General features: G+C 42.8%; 1 protein-coding gene across 6 annotated transcripts in view; it reads right to left on the bottom strand.

Moving 5' to 3' along the window:
• Nfu1 (NFU1 iron-sulfur cluster scaffold) overlaps positions 1-10,968 on the bottom strand; it is a 25,639-nt gene that overhangs the window by 2,018 nt on the left and 12,653 nt on the right. For all 6 annotated transcript variants that reach the window (XM_031382455.1, XM_031382456.1, XM_031382458.1 and 3 more), the window contains 2 exons: positions 8,078-8,138; positions 2,408-2,582 (listed from right to left, as the gene is read on the bottom strand). In XM_031382455.1, coding sequence (XP_031238315.1) covers positions 2,408-2,582; positions 8,078-8,138 — 236 coding nt within the window. The remainder of the gene's footprint in view (positions 1-2,407; positions 2,583-8,077; positions 8,139-10,968) is intronic.

Raw genomic sequence — 10,968 nt, 5'->3', positions numbered from 1 at the left:
CCTGAGTAAACCGCGAGAGAAGTCTAAGTGTGTTCGTCGTTATTGCTGCCATCCGGGCAGCAAGGCGCCGTACAATGGCTCAGTGGGTAAGAGCACCGACTGCTCTTCCAAAGGTTCTGAGTTCGGGTCCCAGCAACCACATGGTGGCTCACAGCCACCTGTAACAAGATCTGATGCCCTCTTCTGGTGCATTTGAAGACAGCTACAGTGTACTTATTTATGGTAATGAGTAAATCTTAAAAAAAAGGGGGGGGGGATCCGCTCCAATCTCCTATAATAGTAAAAGAAAAAAATACTATATATTATTTTGATTTTACTCAAATAAAAATTATTTTAAACCTAAAGAAGTGTAAAGACCTTCAGGGAAGAAAATACTCAAAGGAAAAAAGAAAAGGCTCTTCCCTCTGGGGCTGATATTGGGTAGTAAAGGCTAGCACCTCTGAAAAGGAAGAGCTATAGAAAGCTGCTTCCTTGCTACACCCACTACAATTACATGGTGATTGGTGCTTGCGACCAGTCAATTCTGCACCTGCTCTGAAAGTGAATAATAATGTTATTCTCAACCTACTGGCCTCAACCTTGGGGTGAGGGAAGATGGTCCTTATGGGAGGGAGGGGAGGGCACAGCAGCAGAGAAGGTCCAGGGCCTTGGAGACTGGAGTAGAAGAGTCACTCTAGCCCAAGAAAGAGTGCAAGAGCAGTCAGGCAGCAAAGCAAAACTTCATCACAAAACTTATTCTGGATGGGTGCTGATGAGATACTTGGCAGAGTTCTCTCCTAGTTTTATCTCAATATATCTAATCCAAAGAATTTTGTAAATCAACTCCTACTTAGGCAGAAGCATCCCTAAATTTGGAGTAAGATTCCCAAGAACTAATTTTTTTTTTTTTTCAGTTTTTCGAGACAGGGTTTCTCTGTCCTGGCTGTCCTGGAACTCACTCTGTAGACCAGGCTGGCCTCGAACTCAGAAATCCACCTGCCTCTGCCTCCCAAGTGCTGAGATTAAAGGCATGCACCACCACTGCCCGGCCAAGAACTTTTTCAATGTCAATGTGCAAATGATAACTGTTGAGACCCAGCAGAGCAGAAAAAGACAAAGGTGGAGACTAAGCCTGGAGTCTCTCAGGAGGCCTATGCAAACACACAGTGTTGAGACACAGAGGACTTTGTACCAGCAGAGGACTAAGAAGGATTCACACTGGACCAAAGGCTGGTCCTTGATACCACTTATAAGTGATTCTCTAAGCAACTGGGAGATTACACCTTCTTTTCTTTTCTTTTCTTTCTTTCTTTCTTTTTTTTTTTTTTTTTTTTTTTTTTTTTTTTTTTTTTTTTTTTTTTTTTTTTTTTTTTTTTTTGGTTTTTCGAGACAGGGTTTCTCTGTAAAGCCCTGGCTGTCCTGGAACTCACTCTGTAGACGAGGTTGGCCTAGAACCCAGAAATCTGCCTGCCTCTGCCTCCCAAGTGCTGGGATTAAAGGTGTGCGCCACCACTGCCCAGCAAGAGATGACACCTTCTAAAGCCACAGACCCAGTCAGTTTTCTAACTTCCATTACTGTGTTCTTGGTGACAGCCTTTCCTTAAGACCCTGCTTCTTAGCTAGAATCGCTGCAGTGTCACTATGATAACCTGACACACTCAGACAAAACATTCCAACATGCTACAGCCAAAGCCTAACTAAATACTAATTTCACTGTGTAACACTTATTTGTACTTGGTGGCACATGCATATAATTCCAGCTTTCAGGAAGCTGAGGCAGGAGGATTACACAGCAAGCTCCAGGCCACTCTCAATTATGGAGAGAAATTCTGTCTCATTAAAGAAAAACTGGGACTAGCGAGATGGCCCAGGGGTGAAGACACTTGCTCCCAAGGCTGATATCCTGAGCTCTGTCCCTGGAATCCACATAAAGTAGGATGAGACAGCTTCTGACCCCCCCCCCCCACAAACACAGTCACACTGACCCCCCCCACACACACAAACACAGACACACATACACATACACAGCATGTTCATACACACTCAAATACATGTAATAATAATTTTTAATTAAGGCCTGGTATGGTGGCACACATCTGCAATCTCAGCACTTGGGAGGCAGGAGTTCAAGGTCATCCTCAGCTACATAGGGAGTTTGAGATCACTCTGTGCCACATGAAACCTATCTTAAAATAATAATAAAAAAAAATGGTGGTAGAGATGGAGCAGTAATAGGGAGTAGTAATGGGTAGATCATGTGGTTTCCTCCTCTTACTATCATCTATAGTTGCATGGTACATAGAGCTTTGAATCCCTCCATGACATCTGCATTCGGAACTCAATCACCCATGGAGTTTCCCAAGTAAAGACAGGTTATCAACTTGGTCCTCTCTTACTGTGACACCCAACCTGTCACAATGCTGCATACCTGCTCCACACCTTCCACTTCTGGAATATAAAACTGCAGCATGTTCTGAATCCCGCTCTTCAGGGTGATGATGGAGCTGGGGCAGCTGGTGCAGGAGCCCTGGAGCTTCAGCCGCACGATGCCATCTTCAAAGCCTCTGTAGATCACATCACCCCCATCCTCCTGCACAGTTGGCCTGCATCCACAGGACGTTCAAAACACATTAAAACAACAGATGCCTTCAGTGAGAAAGATTAAGACGGCTCATTGTTTTGTGTGTGTGTGTGTGTGTGTGTGTGCGCGCGCGCGCACACACGTGCGTGCGTGCGTGCGTGCGTGTGATTGATTGGGTTTGTGATCATGCACAGAGGCCAGAAGACAACCTCAAATTCTATTCTAGGTACTGTTTATCTTGCTTTTGAGACAGGGTCTCTCACTGAACAGAAATCCATTTATTAGGCTAAGCTATTTCTGCTCCAAGCACTGGGATCACAAACATACCCATGCCCAGCTGTCTTAATGTGGATTCTGGGCACTAAACTCTGGTCATTGTGCTTATATAACAAGTACTTTGCCATCCTGGTCATTCCCCCAGTCCCATAACTTGATTAAATTTAATTAAATTTGTATTAAATCTGTGGGTGTGCTCACACACACATGCATGCTTGGCATGTGTATAATCTGGTGAAACCTTCTGTAGTCACTTCCTCCTCCGTGTAGGTCCTGGAATGGGACTCGGGTTGGCAGCAAGTGGCTTTCCCTACTCAGCATTCTCACTGGCCTAAAGTCTAATTTTAAATGACTCACGTGTATCTGGCTTCTTTTCCTCCCTAGATAACTTATTCTTGCTGAGTATAAGAGCCCATCCATCTCACAGCTGCACAGTATTCCACCATACTAATATGGCAGAGAGGATTACCATCCTGCTGTAGATGGATATCTTACTTGCACACATAAGTAGTTTTGAGATCCACCTGGGCATCTTTTGGTATGGGAATAGACTTGAAGCCAGACTTCCTGGAGCGGGAGTGGGGGCTCATACCTGAAATGCTAACACTGCCAGGAGGGCTGCAAACACAGTTCCAAGCCAGCCAAATAGCAGATAAGAACCTGCTTCAACAAGTGGAACTAGTTAGATTTGGTGGACAATGCCAAACACTCTTCTAGTACACTGTTTCCTGTTCTCACCACTGGTGTCAATCAGAACAGTAACCTGTCTGCTGGGTGTGACAGTTTATGGAGTTTTGATCTGGATATTCATGGTGAGTCTGACCGCAGGCTGCGCACGCTGCACCCGCCCATGTCAAATGGCTGTGTCTGCTTACTGCCTTGTGTCATGTTCTAGCTCCAGCCTCTTAATTTATTTTTTCCTTGTCAATTTGTGTTTTTTATGCATTCATAAAATCAAAATCTTAAAAAAAAAAAAACTTTTAAAAAGATACTTATTTTATGTGGAAGTGTTAGTACCTGAGTATGAGCATGAATGCAGGAGCCCCAGGAGGTCAGAAGAGGGCACCTCACTATCTAGCCTAGATCCCCATGATCTACCTACCATGTGGACTCTGGGAACTGAATCTGGGTCCTGTGGAAGAGAAGTAAATGCTCTTAACCACTGAGCCATCTCTTCAGCCCTCTTGATTTTTTTGTATTTGTTTTGTGTATGTGCTTACACTTGCACACATCTGCCACAGTATGCATGTGGAAGGTAAGGATGGCTTGTAGGAGTCAGCCCTCTCCTTCCTCCATGTGGGTCCTGAGGATAGAACCTGAGTTGTCAACCTTAGCAGGAGATGGGGCTCAGAGCACATGCTTATGAAGTGCTCAAGGCCCTGGGTTTAATCCCCAGCACCAAACTGGAAAGCCTGATATTCTCAGTGAATTTAACTCTGAAACGAGGTAAGGGCTGCTGTGTGGACAAGCATACAAGCTACTCTAGTGGATGACCCACGTGCACATGGAAATAATATTCCATTCTTGTTGAGTGCATTACATATTTCTCAATATTTAGTCAACTGTTAAATCACATGTTCAAAACTCTATCTCAGTCTGGGTATGGTGATTTAAGCCTTAATTCCAGCCACCAGAAGGTAGAGGCAGCCAGGTTTCTGTGAATAGAAATCAACTGGGTGTATATACAGCAAGTTTCAGGGGAGCCAGGGCTTCATAGTGAAACCTTGTATTAAAAAAAAAATACATGAATTAAAAATAATAAAATTTAAAACTCTTTCTTGATTATTTTTGTGTTTTGTTAGACAGAGGTGTTAATTTCCTCTCATACCTGTGGGTTATTTGTGTCCTTTCTCTGTCAGGAGCCATAATGAGACAAGCTAATAACTAGCAGGTGATCATCCGGAAATGGCCTGCTTTGGATTATTTTACATAATCTGCAACTGGTGTGCCCTTATTAAGCAAGGCTGTAAGGGATTCATTTTAGGAAAGATTCCTGCTATTAATATGCTTTTCCTGTTATTATTTTACATACACACACATATATGTATATATACATATATACACATGTATATGTAAAATAATCACTAAGTAGTAGCACACGCTTTGGAACGGATCTCTGCAGACCCGCGAAGTAGTGATGCTATATAGACAAACAGATGACTTAAGTCTTAACGATGGTCCGATAAGAATTCCTAATGAATATCAGTGATTATTAAGCTCATTTATAGTAGGACTGCTATTAGGTCCTTTTCTGATAGTCAAAACTGCAATGAGAACTGCCAGTCTCCCAAGTGTCAGTAGTTAATTGCTCTTAGATAGTAAACAGACTTTCTCCTACTCAGAGCATATTCCATAAGATTGTAAAACAATTAACCAAAGGTCATAAAAAGGGAACTAACGATTTATATAGGTGCTAGGACAGAAGATAAAATATTTCCTGGATTTATCGATACAAAACTTTACTAACAACTTAGTCATGGTTTTAAACCTTCAGTGAACCTGTGGCGCTGAGATAGGTGATGGATGTTTAGCCAGATAATTACTCCTAATGGTATACATGTAAACATTCTCTGTTGTAAAGTTCTATTTCAGTTTATGATTTGATTTCCTGTGTGAACTTTTGTTGAACTTTTTAACATGTGATCATGTATTCTGAAAGATGTTTAAGGGCCGAGGACAAAGAGAAGAGTCAGAACTGAGGACTGAGGTGAGAGGAACGGAGGTGAGAAGAACTGAGCTGAGCGAGGAACTGAGCTGAGGAGAAGTTTTTAGACAGAACACCTTTTAGATTAGAAGGAGAATGCAGAGTGGAATAACTTAGAAACTATAGGTAACATAAAATACTAAGAGAGCAATGTGCAGAACGCAGAGAAAAAAAGAAGATGCTGCAGAGAGCAGAAGGAGCAGGCAGGCTTCTCCTTACCATGGGACAGAACAGGTCCCACAGTGAGGACAAGGCAGGCTTAGTCTTATTAAAAGAAACAAAGCTTTGTTCTTACAATCATGGGTTTAATTCATTTAGCATTAAAAGGGTAGAAGTCTTTTCTTTCTCTATGTAATAAAGATTGCAGCTCATTTTTCATTCAGAATGAGTGAGTTCTTTCTGCACCAGTGTTTGGGCTTTTGCTCCATATGCATATGTAAGTATGGATGTGTGTGTATGTAATTGTGAGAATGCATGCAAGCTGGGCCCAACTGGGTTTGAATGAAAATGTATAAATGAGCATGAATGAATCTGTATATGAATTTATGTGAGATTATGCATATTCGCTTAAGTAAAAGTTTTTCCTTCTGTGAGTGTTATTCTCTTCTCCTGGTTCAATAGAAGTTTATGGCTCCAAACTTCCCCAGATAAGCAAGAGGCATCTGGACAATAGGGAAAGGCTCTAGCAATTAATCCTTTACTTAATCTCCTGCTGTTTTAGGATGAGGTGCTAAATTTCTGGCCTCAGAGGATCACAGAAGACAGGTCAGCTACAATAGCATAGTGAACTTTTTACTATACAGCAACCTTAAATTCCTCATAAGACAAAATCTTAACCCCGCCCCCCAATCGTGTAAGACAAAGCCTTTCCCTCCACCTACACTTTTCCCCCTCCTAAGAAGAACCGACAAGAAAGAAGAAACCCCACGCTGGGGCCTGCCCCCCCCATCCCCGCACTTCTCATCTGTGCTATTAGATAGTTAGACTATATTCCTGTAGCAAACATCCTCACTGGGGGGGCATCCACAGATGTCAGTATGCATTTCTCCAGCTTTTCTTTTTTCAATGTTTGTCTTTGTATTTAAGTTGAGCATCCCTGATAAGGAACATCGAGTTGGATTTCCCATATTCTGACAAGTTCAGTCTTTGCTAGCTATTCTATGTGCCTTTAAATCGCCTGCCAAATCCGGCATAATGTTTACTGTTCCAAATCTGTATCCTTTTGCACTGAACAAGGACTCCTTTGTCTTCTTGCCTTCTACATGGTTGTTTGTTATAAAATGTTTTACTGACCAGTCACTGCCAACCTACCTACTTTTACCTCTCTCAAATACTCCTGCTCACACTCACCTTCCACTGAGGACACGTATCTTACTTCTGTGCCTTTAACCTCCCAGGACAGTGATGTGCTTTTTTCTATCTCCATTCCTCCTTTCTGTGTGCTTCGACATGCGTTCTTTACTACTGTTCTGTATTCTAGTGTGAGTACACTCCTTCAACTGGGTCACATCTCACTGAAATTAGTTCTTTATTATATTTTAGTTCAGTAAGTACTCTTCTGAGATTCCTATTCATCTTCTCATTTATTTTACCTAATATTTTGTTTTGTTTTTCAAACTGCCCTGCAAGTTGTTTCTTTAAATAACTAAAGAATACATTTTCTTAAAAATCTGGACTTAAGGGCTGGAGAGGCCGGGCAGTGGTGGCGCACGCCTTTCATCCCAGCACTTGGGAGGAAGAGGCAGGCGGATTTTTGAGTTGGAGGTCAGCCTGGTCTACAGAGTGAGTTCCAGGACAGCCAGGGCTATGCAGAGAAAAACAACAACAACAACAAAAAGGGCTGGAGAGATGACTCAACAGTTAAATAACTGCTCTTCCAGAGGTCCTGACTTCAATTCCCAGCAACCACATGGTGGCTCACAACCATCTATAATGGGATCACATCTTCTGGTGTGTCTGAAGATCGCTACTGTGTACTCATATAAATAATTAATATATAAATCTTGAAAAAATCTGGACTCAATGATCTGCTGTGAGAAAAGTGAAGATAGGCTATCCACGAGTCTTGTCTTTATTCCTGTTTTTTGTTTGTTTGTTTGCTTTGCTTTTGACGCACAGTCTCACTGTGTGTACCAAGCTAGTCTCAAAACTCACTGAGATCTGAGATCCTCCTACTTGTTTCCCTAGGGACTAAAGGAGAGTGTCACCAAGCCTGGTTTTGTCTTTACTCTTCTTATGGCAGTTGCTCCATGGGTGCTACTCTCTTCACGAGCCTCACAAATATGAAGACCACCCTCGTTCCTAAACACCGACTATGAGGGGGAATCCTCTCGCCTATATCCATATGGCCTGCTGTAAAGATATGACTGAAGACTGGGGCACAGGCTCTCTTATGTTTAATTGCAATGATGACGTATGTCGGTTTACACTGATTACTGATCTGATTACAATCTCCTGATGAAAGCTTGCTGCTTTAATGAAAACCATCTCTGCAGCACTAGATTGCAGGGCATGGGGTGGGGAATGTTAATACATACCGTATTCTAGTATCTAACAGTTCTTTAATCATTGCAACAACTTCATCATCTTCCTCAGAACCTAGAAAAAAAATCATAACAAAACCTAGAGTAACAATTTTGAAGTCATATAAGCATGAAGACAGGAGGCTTTTGACATAAAAGCATATTTAAGCATGATGGCACTCAAGTAGATAAAGATCACAGTTCAAGGCCAGCCTGGTCTACATAGGAAGTTCCAGGCTAGGTAGATTTAGCAAGACCTTGTTTCAAAATCCAAAACAAAACAAAAGAAAAAAACCATAGGGGGAAAAAAAAAAAAAAAAAAAAAAAAGAGCACATGGCACTCCTTCAGCCTCTGCATCCCGGGCTGAAATGACAGAAAGCACCTCCACTGTGGGAGGTGCCTTCCCCCTAGCATTGTATCAAAGGGCTTGTAGGTGTGTCCCTGTATTTTCAACTGTTGATTGCTGTGCCTGGGAGAGAGCTAGCTGCTGATAGAATATTTGGTATTGTTCTCTCAACAGCCCATTATCAGCTTTCTACGCATAAATGCTTGTCCTTCCTCATCTGTCCAAATAATGATTCTCTGAGCTTATCATGTTAAAAAGCAAGCAGGAAGGAGGTCACAGAATCCTCATCTCTGCCAAAGGACAACCAAAGAGATGGAAGGACAGGAGGGTGCTCTCCTGCTGCTGGTCAGTTCAGACTTGAATGTGGCTTTTTGAAGCATACAGAGTTGGCCACTGAACTGGTGCGGGGAGACAGAAGGATCAGGAGAGAGGAGAGGGCACCAGAGGAACACAGCTGGAGGTGAAGAGACACAGCATGGGGGGGGGGAAGGAACATATGCAGTGGCAGGAAGCAGGGTTAAGGTACATTGTAACTCAGAGTCTGCCCCAGCAACAGGCCAACAGCCTTACACTATGCAAATGTCTCTGCATCTTTATTATTAAACCTCAAGCTGGTTCCCCCCAAAACCCTGCAATATACAACATACAGTTTTGTTCCTTAATACTTCCTTTAAAAATGGGTCTAAAGCAACTATAGAAGAATTAACAGTTTGTTTCTCGACACCTTACTCCAGAAAAAGTTTAACGTCTGTTAAATCTAAGTGGAAGCAACTTTGTGCCTTATGTATGGTGTTTCTGAATTCTCAAAATTTTTCTTTTTTTTTTTTTTTTAAGATTTATTTATTATTGTATATAAGTACACTGTAGCCATCTTCAGACACACCAGAAGAGGGCGTCAGATCTCATTATGGGTGGTTGTAAGCCACCATGTGGTTGCTGGGATTTGAACTCAGGGCCTTCGGAAGAGCAGTCAATGCTCTTACCTGCTGAGCCATCTCTCCAGCCCTCAAAATTTTTCATAATTAAAAATTTTAGTTTTGTATAATATATTCAATGCTTGCACAAATTTTAAAAATTGAGAAAATAGTATATATGGAGTTCTATATGAAATTTTGCCTCATGTAGAATTGGTTCCAGGGCCAAATACATTATATAGTAAAAGTAAACCCATTGCTCTTGGTTGTCCCCCAGAACTAGATGGTAAGGTCCTCCTGCTGAAGACAGCACATGCTCTGGTCGCAGGACAGAAGCTGGAACTGACACTGAAGTTCCTTGCCTGTAGACTAGCTCACAGCCAGAAGGTGCTGCACAGGCAGCTGGGGGAGAACTGGGTCAACCCTCTGGCTCAGCTGTGGCCCCATGTGCCACACTACTGACCAGGCCGGGGAAAATACTGTTCATTGCCTGCTGTAACAGTGACAAGCCCCATGTGAGGTAACTGAGTGCTTTCTCATTGGAACTGAAGCCAGCTCCACTGGAGGAAAGTCGTATCTGGTACTGTAACCTGGTCAAAAACCTGTGGTGGGGAGGTTATAGACCCTTATGGAGAAGTCACAACTGTTACTAAATAGATGTGATGTGCTCACCAAGTGCCTTTTTAAATGAGTATGTTTATGCCCACAGATTAGTACTCTTATCTGGTTTGGACAGACCAGCTCTTCATGCAGTAAGTGTCAAAGTACTCAGACTAAATGACTGTTGAATGCTCAGCCCTAAGTGGGACAGCCTTACTCGAAAGACTCCGAGACCATCATGGAGTGTTGGGGAAGCAGAAGGACTGTAAGAGCTGGAGGACGGGGTGGAAAGTTGTGGAATGCTATCTGGCTGTTGTTCTAGAGGACCTGGGTTTAGTTCCTAGTACCCACATGGTGGCTTGCAATTCTCTTTAACTCTAGTTTCTGGGGATCTGATGCCCTCTCCTGGCCCCCAACGGCAACACACACACACACACACACACAGTGCACATACATAGATGCAAGTGAAACACCCCTGAATGTGGATGGAGCTCTCATGAGGCCTCACCCTCCCCAAGGACCTACACAAAGTTATTGCTGGAAGGAAGGCTGTCACCTATGGTGGTGTCTCCACGGTAAGGTGGCAGTGCTCCAGTAGGTGACCTATTTGTGCTTCTGTAAGCAATACTAGTGGACCTCATTTATGTCTCACACAAGATCAAACAGCCTGAGAGTAAAGGTGGGGTTGGTGGGAAGAAGAAGAGGATCATTGTGGGGAGCCGCAGCTGCCACCCTATACATATATATTGAACACCTGGTCTCCGGCCAGAGCAGAGAGCATTGATAAACAAGCCCTTAGTTGGAAAAGGTGTGTGCCTCTAGTTTGTGATGCAAGCTGGCATGATTTCCCGCAGCCTATTATGCTTTGCCACATAGCCGATGCTGATTGGGACCAGGGAAAGTATTTAACCCACAAGGGCTGGGGGCTGGAGGGAGAATAGAATTAGGGGTAAGTATGTAAGGATAGATATAGATAAATATAGATAGAATTAGGGCTGGTGATGGGTTATGTAAGATTTAGGAGTAAGTATTTAGAATTGGGGCT

Source organism: Mastomys coucha, unplaced genomic scaffold, assembly GCF_008632895.1.
Source record: "Mastomys coucha isolate ucsf_1 unplaced genomic scaffold, UCSF_Mcou_1 pScaffold20, whole genome shotgun sequence".
In the NCBI taxonomy this organism is placed as follows: Eukaryota; Metazoa; Chordata; class Mammalia; order Rodentia; family Muridae; genus Mastomys; species Mastomys coucha.
Note: the sequence above shows the minus strand (reverse complement) of the source record. Positions and strands in the feature narration are given on the sequence as shown.